A 17772-nucleotide genomic window follows, 5' to 3' on the forward strand; every position below is an offset into this window, starting at 1 on the left:
TCCCCTTATAGCAGTGCTTCTCAACTCCTAGGTCGCGACCCAAAAGTGGGTAACCATTTGGTTGGTTTGGGTCGCCGTCGCCAATTAAACTAGTTCACAAAGCCGTTCGATAACTGAGTACCTTACTCTATTCATTGCATATCGACTGTTTGTTGATTTCATGGTGCATTTTTGCGGAAACACAAGTGAAGAAGCATGGTGATGATTATTTGCTGTGAAACTTTAGATTAGCTACGTTCGAGTCAAGGCAAAATATTTGTAAATATCCAATTTTTGGGTAAAAAAATTGGTTCGCCTCAGCATCGCTATTAATTTACGTTTAATATTTTGGTCGCCGCAAAAAAGGTTGAGAAGCACTGTCTTACAGTGACCCTCAAAGCTCGTGACCCCTGCTCATCACTAAAAAATGTAGATTGGTGATTGCAAAACAGTTTCTATTTCACTACTGCGTGTGCAGTAGCCTTCGCACCACTAACTTTACACAGCAAGTACAAAAAACGTGAAAAACTTGTGTCCAGTATTTCCTTGTCTTCCTCTACAGTCTACACCTACACTTTAGTTCACTAGCGAGGTATTTGCTCGTGGTAGTCGTAGGACGCCCCCAAAGCCCTGTAGGTCATGCAGCCCGTTATTAAAGATAGACGGTTAGGTTAGGAGAATGTTTATGCAAAAATTTATCTTAGCTATTTATGATTTAATTGGAGTAAGGTTTAGGTTACTACTAAGTTAACAAGAAACTACAAAAAATAGCTTCAAACACACAATGCTCGAAATGATGGCCATCACTAAAATACAGTCCTAGATGCTTATATGCAATGATGTAACAATAGAGAGTTAAAAAGTTTGCAAAGTTTTCTGTAATAGTGGATGAATGGTCGTGTTAGGCTGAGTTCAGTCAGTTGCTTTGTGTCAACTTTATTGCGGTCGCGGTCTGAATACCGGAGTGGTCGTGTCGGCGAAACAGAATGTTATACATTGCAATAGTCTAGTGCAGAAGTTCACAATTTGGGTGGCAGGGGTCTAGTATACAAATGCATGAAAGCAGTGGGGATTATGCAGTTCTACACTAGACTCCCGTTTTACTTTGTAGTAACTAGTTATTACAGATTAGTTCCGGTACGCTTATAGAATATTACGATTTACGGACTAATATTACTTAACATAGCAAAAGCTAGTTACTAGATAACTTAATCTTCTATTTGCAGATGTTGTTATAAGAGTAAGATATTTCAAACTTACAAAGTCTCTTATGACTCTATCAAATCTATTTATTGCTTAAACATCTATGCTATTTTGTAATTGGACAGATATCACTGTAACTCGGCCCTACATATTGAAAACATGGTTAATAGCAGTTGTACTTGGTTATTTAACTCCAGGAGGGTAAAGGGGGACAGAAAAATAATCATTATTCCATTTTCCTAAACATGAAACGTATTTAATAAATAAATGAAAGCTGTGAAGTTGTGAACTTAAAAGCCTGCATCGTTCATACAGTTTTTAATTTGTCGCTTACATTGCATTGAAAATGACTTTGAAAATTATGTAAGGTACAGCATGAGTCAAGCACTATATTTTGCACAAAAGATATTGTTCAGAGCATTTTTAAAGTTTCTGCTTCTAATGAAAACCTGTCCATAACATCAAGAGAGAAGTGAGCAAAGCACAGAGATTTTGTCAATGTCAACCTGCGATTTAGAGACCTTGCTCAATTGCTTTTAGTGTTTACTAAAAATATTGCTTCTTCTTTTGTGTAACAAAAATGTGTTATTTATATGACAGACTAAGTTTTAATTGAAAATTTGTGGTCATGCCATCTTGTTTTGGGTTTTAGATACGAAGAAAAACTTGTAACTGCAGTAGTAAGAGGCAACTCTGATATAATTATTCATAAAAAGTATCATCAATAACTTTACCGGTCACCTTTGACACTGCATGGTCAGCCCAAGACAGTAATTGTTGATATACAATTATAAAAATGTCTTTACGATGACATGACCATGGATGAGATGCGAAGAAATCAATCAGGATGAAATCAATTAACCTTGTCTTGATATTTATTAATGAAAGTCTCCTAGAAAGTTGATGTTGATTTCGGTTATTTCACAATAGAGTTAAACAAATCTCTTTCAAAATGTTTTCAAATGCACTTGTTTTCTCTGTTGCATTTGTCACACAGACTAGTTTATTACGGCAATGCATAATATCTAGATGTAATGCATATGAAAGATTGAAACAATTGCACAGTTGCCTAAACTTGAATGACAGGTGTAGACCAGGAGGCACAAAACGTCTCCTATCAAGGCCCTTCAGCTGAATATTGGTCAAAAGCAGCAACCAACACCAAACTAGTAAGCCAATTGTTTCTAAGTTATTTTACAACTGGCCACTGGATCCAAAACTTGAAATCTGTAATGACAACATAAAACATCCAAAATTTTTTCCATTTTTTCCGATATGCTGTTTTGTGGTCATGATGAAAAGCTTTAAAGAAAAAATGTTCAAATCGACTATATGTTAACAAAACTGTTTAAACCATAACATTTGCACTGGAAAGGTTACCGTAACAGATTTCTTGCAAGGCCTAGTTTGGATGAAATATCCATATAAGTATGGAAAAAAAATTATTTGTAACTTTAATGGACATTCAACTGCAGACATAAACTATTGCAACTGCCAAAACTGGTTGTATGCAGGGTTTCGAACTGGAACTGAACCTGAACCCTTTAACTGGTTTGAGCGGATGTTTTATCAAAAACCGAACTGGAACCAGAACAGAATATATTAAATTTGTTTAAACCCGAACCGAACTTGTACCATTGAAGACTAAGAGATAAAAATGAACTGAAGTTGATACTTTGTCAATTGCAACCATTTTTTCAACAATAATTTCATCCAAGTGCAAAGAAAACTTGATCCCTTTGCATATTTCAAATCGTAGAAAACCTAGCCTAAGAAATGCCTACTCATGATAAAATTCCTTGAGCTAATGAATTGTTACTTGGGCAGTATAGTTGAAGAAATTCCAAAAATGGTTAGCTAGATAATGCATTCGAACCTTAAGTGAGCCGTATATTAGCAAGCTTGCTGAACCTAAACCGAATGCAATGAATGTACACCCAACTAGGGATGGGCCGATACGAACCCAAACCCGAATAGATTTGCCGAATATCGCCTTTGTGGAAGATTCGGGCAAACACGAATACCAACAATGGCGAACCCGAATACAATATTACTTATGAATTTACTGACTTTTGTTAAAAATAATGATCTAGATTCCCGACAAAGCTAAACTAGAGTCAGCAGTACTTACAATGAAGGTCGTTTTCCTAACGAATTTGCTTTTTCAATCATTTTTTAAACACTATTTTTTAAAAGAAAGCGATTTGTTTTTCGATTACATTATGTTACAAGCAAGACTTGACAACTTTTGGATGAAATTTTATTGTTTGGTTCTAATACGAATAGATTCGGGATTCGTTCGTGTCGTCCTTCATTATATTCGGGTTCGCACGAATAATCTTCCTCACGGCACATCCCTACACCCAACCCAAACCAGAGTCGAATCGAAAAAATAAAATTTTGTAAAACCTGAACCAGAGTTAAAAATTTTCACTGTGGTTCAACTCTGTGGCTGTATCAGCTGAATTAGCAATGAAACTGTAGATAGCTTGCCTGCAACTCAAATTACTAGAATGTAAAATTGGCGTTTGCTACAAGGTTGGAAAGTGCCAATTTTGAGAATATATTTTGGCAGTCCACCAAAGAAGTGGTGCCCCAGAGCTAAAATGAAAGTTCAAATACCAGGAAACCACACTCATAAAAGTAAACTTATTGCTACAGAATAATTCAAAAAAATCTTGCATTTGATTATTTGTAAAAATATTATGTGAAAATTTCATTGCAGGGGCCTTTAAAAGCGCCACTGTTCAAATTAAGTTTGTTTTAACTTCTCTGGAGGTACAGTATCTCTGTGTCGCAAAATAAATTTTTTTTGCTACACGTATTGAAATTTATGGTAAGAGGGAATAATTAACTCGAGCAATCATGGCAAAAAAATTGTCAATCCTGTATAATTCGCATAGCGCCCCAGCCATCGCTACCAACAGGAAAATTTCACAGAAAGCAAAGCAAAATAAACGAAATAGAACAACATGCGGAAAATCAAGTTTTGCCACGCAGTTACATCATCTTGATATCATTTTAATTATGATATTATGTATATGATATTTTGTGGTAACAAACATTGTTAATAAAAACATGCATTTCATGTACTCATGAGATCTTTTCTAGATTTGTCTTAAAGTATAGGGCAAGTCCAAAAACAAGTTAGACTTTAATGGAAAAGTAGTTGTTAGTAAATACACTACTGAAAGGACTTGCTCTAATATGTAGTGTTTAAGCAGTTATTGTTATAAATAGGGAGCAAAAAACAAAAATTTATTGCTAACTTATGATAAGGGTAGCGGTTCGTATTACGTCACAATGAAGGAAACAATAACGTAGATTCAGGTATTGGGATCAAGTATAAATAAAATGTTTCCTGTGACAGACAAATAAAGAATGATAGGTATATTTATTGTGAACTTAAGAGTATAACCGAAACAATTTGCGTTAAATAAGCTTTAACTAGCTTGTCGATGGTGTATTTGTTAATGTAATGTAAATCTGGTTAATGTAAAGTCGGGTGAATGTAAATGCTAACATACAGTATACAGTTCAGATTTGGCTGTTGGCTCTAGCATAGTCTTGCACCGGTAACATACATAAAACAAGAATGCTTTACCAATTTATGTACTGTTATCCGTGACAATCCGAAGCTGAAAAAAATATCACCTACTAAATCCAATAAAGAACAAATATATTTTCTCAAATGATGCTCATAGTTAATTTTTAGAAAAAAAAAACCATTGTTTAACTACAATGTATGTTAATATGAGATCTTTATTAAATCCCAACAATTTCAGCAAGTTGCAGGCACTTGTTTTGTCATTGAAACTAAAATTGATTTGATTGGAATAAATGAAACTTAGCTGTCAGAAAAATCTGACATTAGCTTATGCTCTCTAAATGGCTACAAGTTTGTCTCAAAATCTATGAAACTGAGTAAGGGTGGTGGTGCAGGTTTAAACTTGTAAACTAGCTCACTCGCTTTACCAGTACATCTGCAACTCTCTTGGATCATATTTAGACAAACTCATACAAAACTAAAGTGAAAAGTGCTGTATTTGTCCAATCACCTTCTTGTCATTCTGTGTCATTATGATTTCGGTTTAATTAAACAACCTGAAAAATGCCACCTTTAAGGTTATTTTAGTCTGCATAACATGGAAACTTCTTATCCTAGTTTAAGCCAGATTGATATGCATGAAATATAGTACTTGAAGAAAGAGACATCAACAAAGCTTATTTTCTATTGTTTGAAAAATGTAAACCTTCTTTTATTAACTACTTTCCTTTACAAAAGTTGACTACAAAGTCAAAAAAATTTGGAACAATGATCCTTTTCAGCAAAGAAAAGACTCAAACAATTAGCGAACACAAAGCTTATGCAAAACTGATGTACTAAAATGATTATTAGTACAATTTAATGAAAAGCATGACTCTATTAATCAATTGTGTAGAATTTCAACGCAAACAAAGTTAATTAATGTATTTAAAGCATTTTAAATGGAAACTTTAGGAAAGGAACTGTTTTCCATAATGTTGAAGAGCGGTTCCCACTACCAAAGCTTGATTGCTTGAGACCATTGTGGAACAAAATTAAACCAACTACATATCAAGTAACGATGGAAAACAAATGTGACAATCCTGTTATGGTAATGATATAAAAAGCATTCACTCTTCATATCAGATCAATAGTAAAACTTGTACTTCTGGAAATACACTTACAAATAATGCATTACTGCAGTATATAGTGCGTAATCATTAGAAAGTGTGCAATTGTGTGTCAAATTTTTTTTCTTAGTCCAAGCATAATATTTAAAAGTCATGCCTTATTACTAGTGGTTGTATACATCAGTTATGATTTCACTAGTCTTTCAGTTATTAGGTCACACTACCAGAATTTTAAATCATTCCAAAACACGAAAAAGAGTGCTGAGAGAACTTTTTTCTTAATACTGACTAAACAAGTTGTATTTTTAGTAAGTATTGGAGTGGTGAAGACAGCCATTCAAAATGCCAAGTGCTTGCAAATATTTTGCTATTAGAAAAAAAAAACAAGTCATAACACAGTACAGTTCAACAGATACAAATCAAAAAGCTGAACAGATGTTTAGTATTTTTAAAATACTCGCTTGGAAATTAGTGTTTTAATGTGTTGTGGTCTCTGTGAATAAAAACAAACATTGCATCGTGTATTTCCATACAAAATACCATAACATTAAATGGCAAATACATACATGCCTTTTACTATAAATAAGATAAGACTTTAAAAAAAAAACTTTTTTACGAACAAAGCGACATTGCTTGTTTAGTACGATTGACAATGATATTATTTTTTTAGTGTAAGCGTTACACTTCTGCAGATATGTATGTTTAATTTGCCTAAATCTTTTGAGCGGATGTTTTTTGACCATACAAACTAGCCAAACAACCACTGCGTTAGCAGATCGTGAGCTACATTTTGGTCTTCTGACAGCTTCGGAAGCTTTTGTATCGCAACTACATCCACGTTCTTGATAATAATTTCTAATACCCATGTCATAATATGTGACAAGCTTGTAACAAATTTTTGGTGTTAACTGTTTCAGTTTTAGAATTATTGCAATGTGTAATAAGAGTTTTAAAAAAAAACATGCATCTACAAAAAAAGAATATAGAGGCAAAATATACATCAAACCTTGTATACTCTCTGACATCATTGAAAATTTGCCGTTGCTTATGAGGTGATAAATGCAAAAAAGCTTCGTCTGTTGGAATAAACAATGTCCATGACCCATGAATTGGATCAGAAAGTAAATCCAAGGAATATGTAGATTGCAGCATCTAAAACAGTTTGCAATATATTAAATAAGGACATTTAATGCCCTAAGCTATTTCTAAGCAATATGCTAACATTACTGCAGTCATGATGCAGGAAATGCTTACGACATCCATATCTTATAAGATGTACTTTCCAAAAAGTACTTCACATGCTTTCTGTGTTTACAGTTTTGTCTAAATAGAAAAGGTTTAACTGCAAACAATTTAAGTATGATATTTCAACCTCACAGTGCTAATTGGCACTGCAATTCAAAGCTTAAAGATATATAAAAAATATTTTCCTATTGACCTGTTTCTCTACCCTCTGCTTGTTTAAATTGATGATTCTGCATATGTTTCTTAAAAAAGGTTTATTAACGGAAACAGATAACTGAGAACAAAGGTTTTCTCATGAAGTAAACTACATAATCAACTGCACCATTTATACGCAATACGGATAGTAAAATTCAAACCTTTATGTTATCTGGAATAGCATGGAATCATAATCTAAATCTTTGGATCAAGAAAAGATTTCACATAACTTACTCAGCAATGATTACTCTTTGGGAAAGTTTTGATGAACACACATTTTTATTTGGTTCTTGATTTTTTTGTATTGTATTGCAGGAATCTAAAACTTTTAATGTGGACAACTAAAACAGAAGCAAGAGTAAGTAGTATCTTGCTTAAAAGTTTTACCATAGTAGCACAATGTAAATGTCCAACGCAGTTCAAATTTTTATGAGCCAGACACACCAACCGTTCTGCCACTGTGCCGACTAATATCAGATCTAAATATCATCCACCACAGTCTGTTTAATAAATTCCAAACTGCATTACCAAGAAGGTACTTGGTAAACCATAACAGAATGTTAAAAAACAAGCTTTTAATGAGGATTTTTCCTTTATCTCTTTGTTTTTAATAAATTGAATTGTTTTTTGTTAATTTTTTATTCGCTTTGTTGTTTCCATTATGCGGTTCTTTTATTACTGCAGGCTACAGCAACTAACAGCAACTATACTTTGGTAGATTGTGTGCATTTGTATGATTTTGCCAGAGACAAAACACCACTTCAGGTTTGTAATTAGATGTTTATTGTTTTAATATCTTTAACGTATAGTCTACCCATCAAAGGGTCGCATAGAAATATCTTTTCTGAAATGGCGTGGCAAAACTAAAAAGTTTGAGACTCCCTGACCTAGCCTACCATATCTAATGCAAACCCCAGTCATCAGACATCTTGTTTTTACAATGTGATTTGATCTTGATATTTGCTATTATGCAATACTCAACGTGTTTTCAATCTACGTATGGAATAAAGTAGTGATAAAAGCCACATTTCCAGGAGTTGATTTCTATAAACATATGTCACTGTTTGTGTTGTCCTGTTCATTGCACTGCAACTATATGTTATGTTGCTTTTCAGCTACAAACGTACACCTGCTGTATGTTTTAGTATTAATTGGTAATATCAAGAACATTGACGTCGTAAGAAAAGACTTGGGCTTAATATTAGTGATCGCTTTCATTAGTTAAACTCTTTTTACCTGATGAGTTGAAGAAACTTTATTTTCATCCCATCCCTAACATGTCTTGAAACTTGTAATAAACCTTGTGTTATATCCTAGGCATAAACATTAATTTTAACTTTATCATTTTTCTTCAGACACATACCATTTGAAGGGAAACTGACAACTCTGCTGAAGTGTGACCTCAAAGAAGAGAAAAAAAAGAAACAATCACTCTCCACAAAGTCTATTTAAAAGTGCATTTAACTTAGATTTCACTTTTTGTAATATCATTTTCACAGAGGATCATTCATGCTTAACCAAAAACAACTAAAAAACAAGTTAACAGCAATTTTAATAATAACGAATAAATAAATTGAATTAAAAATGAAAATAAATTCAAATATGTACGTTTGAGGATAATTTCACGTACTTGGAAGACCAACGCAAAGTTATGGCATTATAATTTTATTTCCATATCATGTTATGAATGGAAAGTAAATCTTATTTTACACGACAAGCCTAACTTTTTATATAATAGAAAGAACAAAATGACATAAGATTATATAACACACCAAATTAAGCTGTTCAGTTCAGACATATCATACCTGAGAAAACTTATGTGCCCCGAGAGCTTCAAGGTAAGTACCAACTTCAAAAGTCATATTTTTATGAAAATTCATATTGGTTGAAGAATCAAATAGAAGTCCATCAACCACGTAAAATATGCCATTAGCAAGTACTCCACCCATTTGCACACTGCAATAAATTACAAAATTAACCAAAGCAAGCCTGCATATTCAAATCAAATTAAAAACTAAAATAAATTGAAATTAACAGTTAACGTTGTCAACATTAACTGTTGCCAGTCAAAGCGAGTGCAGTTTTGCAACCTAAATAATGACATATCTAATTTTTAGCTTTTATAAAAAAGAGCCAGAGTCTGACATGATTACATTTACAGGATCCTCAATTTTTTTTTCAGACTGCTAGTTTTTCCTTGGATTTTTCATTAATCATTTATGGGATTAGCAATAAAAATTTACACCTGCCAGCTTACACCAAAATATAATGCTACAGAAGCGACAAATTCACTGGTCAACACGATTTTTTGTGCCAAGGATTTGACAACGATTTTAGGCTAATTTGGGGTCGCTGATTTCGAAAATGACAATCATTTTTCTCAATTGGCTCTAGTTTTTGAGATATTTAGATTTTTCACTTTCGGAAATTCCACTCATGTCACACATAACGCAATACTAGGTTTCAGGTCTCAGCCAACTGTAATACACTTGGACAATAGTCAGTAATATAGTCAAATGCATAAATATCACAATACTAAATCAATCAGTGTGTAATAACTAATAAGTCTGTTTTATATATAATTGATGGTGAATCGCTTTTTGTATGACTTTCTTTTATGGCGGACGTCAGTACAATCGTGCTGAAAACACCAATATTAGTCTGCCATCAAGTTTTTCTCCCATCTGCCCTGGTATCATTCTTCCATCACCTTTATGTCCTGATGAAATCTCTCCCCTTGTTCTTCAGAAAAATCACCCAATTTGTCAGGAAATTTTTCCAAATGGCTGTGGAGATAGTGCACTTAAATGCTCATATTTGCCCCTACCTGTTGGTAGGTCTCGAGCATATTTTCTACCAGCTCTGCATAGTTTTCTGCCTTGTGGTTTCCAAAAAAGTTCTTCATCACAGACACAAAACAAGACCAAGCTTGGAATTCCACATTGTTCATGCTTGTTCCAAATTTGAGTCATTGATTAATTTGCGAATTTGAGGCCCATCAAAAATGCCTGCTTTCAAATTTTCGGTTGTCAGTTTTGGAAAACATCTACAAAAATATTTAAAACAATCACCATCTTTATATAAAGCCTTTACAAATTGTTTCATGAGCCCCAGCCTGACATAGAGAGGTGGTAAAATGATCTTCTTTCTTTGAAACAAAGGTTCTTTAATCACATTTGCTTTGCCTACTTCTAGATTTTCTCTTGTGAGCCATGCCTTTTTTACCCTGTGCTGGGTCTTTGCCCTGCTGTCCCACAAGCACATAAAGCAGGGATACTTAGTGTATCCACTTTGCTGTCCAAGCAAAAAGTTCACCATCTTTAAGTCAACACAAATTGACCACTGGTGCTCGGCATAGCAGATCTTCCGTAAAACTAATTTCACATTTTCATACTCTTCTTTCAGTTTTGTTGAATGAGCAATTGGCAGAGATGAATAGCAGTTGCCATTATGCAACAGAATGCATTTTAAACTTCTGGTAGAGCTGTCTATAAACAATCGCCAGTCTTCTTGTTTGTAGTCTAGGACTTTCATTTTGAGGAGAAGTCCAGTTATATCATTTCAATTTTCAAGGTCTGCATCTTGACTGAAGAAGGGAAAGAGTTCCTCTTCTCCAGTCCGGTAAGCTGTTATCTTTGCATCCGCCTTTAGACAGTTCTTCTCCTTCAGTCTGGAAGCTAAAACCTCAGATGCTTCTTTTTATAAGTTAAAGTCTCTGATAAGATCATTAAACTCCTTTTGTGTGAACTGTTCGGGAGTGAAAGAGCTTTCTTCGTAAATGTTTCATTTCATGCTTTTCCTCAATATCTGTTTCTTGCAAACCTGGTACTGATGTAAACGCAGGTAAGGGAATGCTTTTGCAGTGCTCAACCGGTCGCCTTAATAACTAGTTTTAAGAAGAGTAACGTGTTATACACCTGCAACTCGAAAGAAGCAAACTTGATCAAGGTCAGCGATTCTTTCCTTCAGTGCATTAAATATTTCAAGAAATCATGAGAAATTAACGCCTTTTGTATCAGTACATCGACAAATAAGGTAGGTCTATTTAATGAGAATCACAATTGAGTCTATTCTGAGGTTTCAACCTAAACACAAACGATGACGTGATAGCTAAAACACTGTCACTAATGTCAGAAATAGTGAAAAATGTTGAAATAAAGAAAATAACCATATCTCGAAAACTAGAACCAATTCAGCAAAACCAATGCCAAATTCGGAATCAGCGACCTCAAATTACCCTAAATCCGTTGAAACATCGCTGGCACCTCAAAAAAATTTTTTTTTTGTTGGGCTGTGAATTATTAATCTATAAGGAATCATACTTTCGTAGATTTTTATGTTAAATAAAACAACAGGTCCATTTTCATCTAAAAATTAAGTCATTTGGAAATTCACTGTGAAGGGAGTTATAGCCAGGTATTAAGCAATACAGCAGAATCCAAATATTACATTCACAGTTAATACAACCAAACATCTATTACATCCAAAATGCATGAGACAGAATTTCCTACTCATTCCCTATTATAAAACTCTCATTAATACATTCAGTCACTACTAAATATATCTCTTTTCGATGCCCCAACATGAAAATTGCTCTTTCGTGCATTCAAATAATGGCCTACTATGAACAAAAACTTAATCGTGCTGTGTATGTAAATAGTTATTTATTGTAAAAACAATACCTGATTATAATTATGCATAAGTATGTAATCAAACAGACCTTATAAAACATGAATCATTGCAGTTAAAACAGTTGGTCATTGCAGCTGAAGCTATCTTCTTATTGCGGCCAAAATGTCTTGCTTATTCTGGCTCAGTGTGTTAAATGAATACAGTAGTATACATTGATTGATTACAGTAATATTGTAGAAAAAATGGTTGTTATTGCACCCAAAATCGGCTGTTCCCGCGGTTGAACATATTGACTGAATTCTACCGTAATAGCTATAATATCAACATTGCTAAAGTTAATAATTTCTTACATATGGGGAAGAAACATGTGAATTGCAGTAAAATGTATATCCGAATAGGAATACGTTGATTGCGAATTTAAATAAAAACCTCTATAAAAAGCAATCTAAAGTACATTGTAAATAATGTCAAAGATATAATTATAAATAACGCAAATCTTTTGGATCAAAGATTGTTGTTCGAATAAAACAGATTACATTACAAATAAAAAATATTTTTATTAATTAACAGTGAAGATAACTTTAGATAATTACATTGTAAGGTGGGATTTCATTTTTTATGTTCATTAATGTAAAAGTCCCATCATTCATCAAAAGTTATTATGGAACAAACTTTATTTGTGTAAATTTAATTTATAAACTATGAAATTTTGCCACAAAGAATTTTTTTAAACACTTTATTTAGTTTACTTAATAGTCTAATAAGATGATAATTAATAATTTGGACCATTATTATTAATTCCCTTTTACTTTGTATGCAGGGATCACGTTAGCAATTTTTTATTCTGGTGGATAAACACTGGAGTTTACTGCTTTGATAAATATGATGATAAATACATAATAATTAATAAATACATATGATATATGTCCAGTGTGTAGATGTTTGAATGCTTTTAATACTTCAGCTAGTGTATCATTATATCCACATGATTTGTTGTCTTTAATTGAAATATTTGATTTTTCTAGTTGAATTTTTTATTCATCTGTTTCTATAAAATCAATCTATTTTTAGAGTAAATTGTTAATATAGTAAGCACAATTACGAACTCTATCAGAGTCATCAGTATCATTTTTTTGTATTCAATGCTTACAAAGTGTTAACTTAAGAAGTTGTAGATTTCGGTTGGTTCAGTTGTTATCATATCATATATTTCAAGTGATATGGGTACATATTACTTTGTTTATTAGTTTCTTGACAATTTTCAAACTCTTTTTTGTAGCGTTTTGAGTTTTTTTAAATCTTCTAAATTCTTTTTTGATATAATGGATTTGCTTGGAAGACAGATATGAATGTAAGTTAATCTATTTCAATACCTCTTGTATGCAATTATTTGAGATTGAGTTTTGGTCAGAGTCTAGTTATAAAAAAGTTTGCTTTTTTATCTTAAGTAAGTGTTTAACTAAAGAAAGCATGCCCCGAGTAACCATTGTTTGTATGGAAAATATTTATCAACAACGTTTTGCAATTTTTTGAGAAATCAATGTGCAACATCTGATGTCTTAATATTGTCACACATATTTCAACAAATAGTCTTAAGTCATTTAGAAAGTCTTTAAGGAGATTTTAGTTATTAACTCCTTTTTTGGTTTGTTTAGGGTTAGTGGTTTATTTTTTTAATGCAATGTAAATAACACGATGATCAGATAAACCACGTGTTAATGCCTGAGCACTTATTACCCTGATGAGATTCATTTGTAAAAGTATGATCAATTAATGTGGGAGACATTTCTGTTATTCTAGTCTTGATGAATAAGATTTATAGCCCATTAGTTTTGCTCTTGAATAGATTATAGTATTTGCTACTTTGGTTGTAATTTTTAATTTTTTACAAGTTAACATCAAAACTCTGTAACATGTAATATTTTCTACAAGTCATTTCGCAATTGATAGTAATTCATACTATTGTGTATATAAATGGCTACACCCCGCATTGGTTTTAGAGTCTTTATGTATCAAAGTAGTTTTTTAGTTCCACATTACTAAATCTTATTTTTAGCTTTGTTTTAGGTGTGCATATTACTGGCGAGTTCTTTGAAAAAGTGAAAAATTCTTCTAATTTTTCTAGGTTTTTATTATGGTATCTCACATTGAAATGTAGTATTCTGCAAGTGTTTTTATATATATTGTTGTTATTGTATAATATATAAATCAAATAAAGATAAATCATCTTCAATGCAGTTCTAGGAATAAAAAGATTCATTAGAATTAGTTTTCTACATTCGAAAGGGTTATGCGTTATGTTGGTTTTTCAAAAAATTTATAGGAAAATTTGAGTACAGTCATCGCCAATGAATAAGTGTTTCTTATCAGCACAACATGAATAAATTATGCTATCTATATGATATCATTTTTATTTTTTATCTTATACCTTAATGCAATTTGATGTTTTCTAACTAACACTTTTCCATTATTTGTCAATATACATTAATATCCATTTTCTTTTCAAGCTTTATTTGCCTTTATCGGCAATCTCTTGAACCAATTTGTTAAACTTTCATCTATCTACATATATGTGACATTTACTCAGTCTGTGTGTGTATTTTACAAACCAGAAAAGCTCTTCAATGGCGAGGTCTATAGACGCCAAATTTTAACAGAAGTTACAACTGATAACAGGAAAAATTATAGCTCCCTTTTATTTTCGATTAACCCCCAGGGTCGCACCAGGGGAAAAACCGAATCCTAGACCCTTCTTTCCGGCCGCTTTGGAGAGAAAAAAGCACACAAACGCTTCTGGATCCAGCACGAAAATAAACCTGAAATTAATTGAACTTTTCTCTGTTACTTGACATAGGTTGGGTTGATTTGGACAATTAAAACATTTCTAAAATGGAGAGACATTACAACCATGTAATCGCTTTCCGTTTAACTGCGGCAGCAAGTGAGGAAATAAAATATATAGGACTAATGCTTATTCTGGCCAGCAAAGCAAAGCCAGCAAGCAAGCATTGCTGCGACCTTGCAAGTGTCAAATCTCATGCTCTTGTGACATCACAATTCTCAGTCTGACTCAATATGCGACGAAAGGCTAGGACTAAGTAAGTTGTGAATATGCGATTCAATAGCCGAATTCAACTATACAACTAACTATACTATAACTACAACACACTAAGGTCATATGTTTCAAGGTTTGTGGTTGAGCGTTAGATGTTTGAAAGTGGCTGTTTGCCATACGTACATGTACATTACGTGACCTGTTATTAAAGATTGGCGCTTTAGTGGGGAGAATTAACAATGTACCAATGACATTACCATAACCAATGGGCGAAATGAAGCCTGAAGTTTGATGGCTTTAATGGCTATTCCTCAATACTCATCTCACCTCAATCTCATCTTGTCTCAAACAATCTCTCTCTCTCAGCGTCTTAGCCTTAGACTCTAAGGCATGATTATTACTGATTAGTAATTGTCTTCAGAGTGATTTGCATCTGGACAGGTAAACACATACTAATTTTCCATTTGTTTTATTGGTTCGAATTTCGAAATTATAGGCTCGACATACAAATGTACAAAGCAATTACTACATCATCAATCGATTGTTCAACAAAGATATAAGTGTGTCTGATACAGAGATACATCCCTTTAAAATATGTCGATGATATGGCGCTTTTAGCAAAAAAGATGTCCTAATGACAAGGTTTGAGCACAACTTGTCGCAGGGTATCTGTTATACCTACGTAATGATTAAAATTTCTATCTAAATATTAGCATCATAATGTAATTAAAGCAATCATTGTGATGGTTACATCACACATTGTTAATAACGCATTCCGTTCTTTCTGCAAAAGTATCAACGTGGCCAACAAAACACATTACCCCTGGTAACCAACAACCTATGAAAATTTGCACGGTCTTGTAATTCAAATCAGTTAACAACGAAAGCAAGCAGTGGAGTGAGCTAAGAACGATTTAGTCTTTTCAATAAAGCGCAAATATGTTTAATTCACTAACCAATGCACTATCAGTTGGAATATGAAAGCAAATAAATCAACAGTGAAATAAACTTGGCAGAATTCCTGTTTTGGGGGAATCCATTTTCTAAAATTGAAACGAATGTGACAGCCCCCTGAAAATTTACTAGATCTACCACTGCTGTCACACAAATGTATTATACTAGTTACTGCAAATACCTTCTTAACATAAACATGGATGCACTGACCAAATTTCCTCTAAACATATGGAAAGCCACTTCCCGTCAAACATACACGTGTTCCAGTTGTTGATAAAAGCAATTACAAGTGAACATAGGCGCAGAAGTTTAAAAAATGTAGGGCGGAAAAGTTAATGGGTTCAAATGCTTGGGAATTCCTCGTGTCAAGGATTGTTGTAAAAACACAAAATAAGATAAAATATACTTCTAATCAACGTTATTTGCGACAACAGCCATGCTACAAGTTTTTGCTTTTTATAAAACTTCTAGACTTGTTGGTTATGCTAGCCTACCACTTATAGCAGAATTGTGATGAGCATTTGCATTACTATGTGTGGAACTGTCAATTCAGAAGTCGTTTGACAAACTCGCCAACCAATCCAGAACAGTTTGATACTGAGAAAGGAATAAATCCAGAGCAGAGAGGCGTAAAACCCACCTTGTGGGACACAACAGTCGGAGAGATTTAATTGAGCTGCAGCCTCATTTGAGTTTAAACTGATTGTAGCTTGATTTTATTTGATGACCTGCACAGTAAATATATGTCATCGCTGGGTTAGCCTGTTTAAACCGTGCTTGCACACCGGTGAGATGGCCACGAATGTTAGCTGCGCCATCATATGTTTGCCCTCGACAATTTTTCAAGTCTAGTCAAACTGAAGTAACGCAGCCTGTAATAACGTTAAATAAGGTGAGAGAATCTGTGCTATCGGTTGCATAAAGCCCTAAAATATGTTCTTGGACACATAAATTCTCGTCAACATACCGAACGCAGATGGAAACCTGTTCCTAAATTGAAAAATCCGTAGCTTCATCTGCAATTATACTGAAAAACCTTGCTTTATTAATATGGGCTACAACACCACGAATTACTGCCTCTGCTATCATTTGCAACATTTCCTTTTGTACATCATGGCTTATGCATTTCGGTTTTGCTGATCTTTCAAACCAGAGTGACACATCTTCATTATATTTCCTCAGTAGTTTAAGCGTTTGCACTAAGTTCGACTTGCTGTCGTCATGTCCTCTCCTCTCAAGCTAGACCTTGCTGAGCGAGAAATCTTATACTCTCAAATATTGCTTCAAGTGCAATCCTATTTCGCTTGGGATTTTCTTGTGCTTTTGAATTAACTAAAGTGGCAACGTGACTTTTTCCGGCATAGTTCAGCTTTGCGTCAAGACAGCGCTTGTAAAGGGAACTCTCGCTGTGTTTCTTGGCGGCACCTTTGATGTACTTCCAATCTTTGTATCCTGTCAGCCAAACTGGATACTTATGTTTGAAAGTCGAAATAACATCGGGGGTCACATGATTTGCTGAAGAAGCCCAATTGCACTCTGAAAAAATAGCCACGTCTTTTTGTTGATCATATTTTATCCATTCGTGCTGTTCAAGCAATCGTAAAACATATTTCTCTGCAGTGCCCAAAGTTGTTAAAGTTTCCGCTGAAACATTAATATTGAAACTTTCGGAACAACCAGGAAATGGACGGATCTGAAGTCGAAACGTCTTCTTTCTCATGCTGCAAACTAACTTCATTGTCGTTTTCCCCTGGTCTATTTCGAGCGAAAAACGACGTAATAGATGTTTGCCTGCCTGACCTTTCTACATCATTACGTTTAACAGAGCTCTTCTTACTCGCCTTGATCGTGTT

At 33.7% G+C, this 17772-nt stretch overlaps 1 protein-coding gene across 3 annotated transcripts in view; it reads right to left on the reverse strand.

Moving 5' to 3' along the window:
- Positions 1-17772, reverse strand: part of LOC143461909 (stabilin-2-like) — a 208184-nt gene that overhangs the window by 42383 nt on the left and 148029 nt on the right. For all 3 annotated transcript variants that reach the window (XM_076959847.1, XM_076959848.1, XM_076959849.1), the window contains exons 34-35: positions 9084-9234; positions 6845-6990 (exon numbers count right to left, since the gene is read on the reverse strand). In XM_076959847.1, the coding sequence (XP_076815962.1) occupies positions 6845-6990; positions 9084-9234 (297 nt within the window). The remainder of the gene's footprint in view (positions 1-6844; positions 6991-9083; positions 9235-17772) is intronic.

The sequence above is a fragment of the Clavelina lepadiformis genome, chromosome 6, assembly GCF_947623445.1.
Source record: "Clavelina lepadiformis chromosome 6, kaClaLepa1.1, whole genome shotgun sequence".
In the NCBI taxonomy this organism is placed as follows: Eukaryota; Metazoa; Chordata; class Ascidiacea; order Aplousobranchia; family Clavelinidae; genus Clavelina; species Clavelina lepadiformis.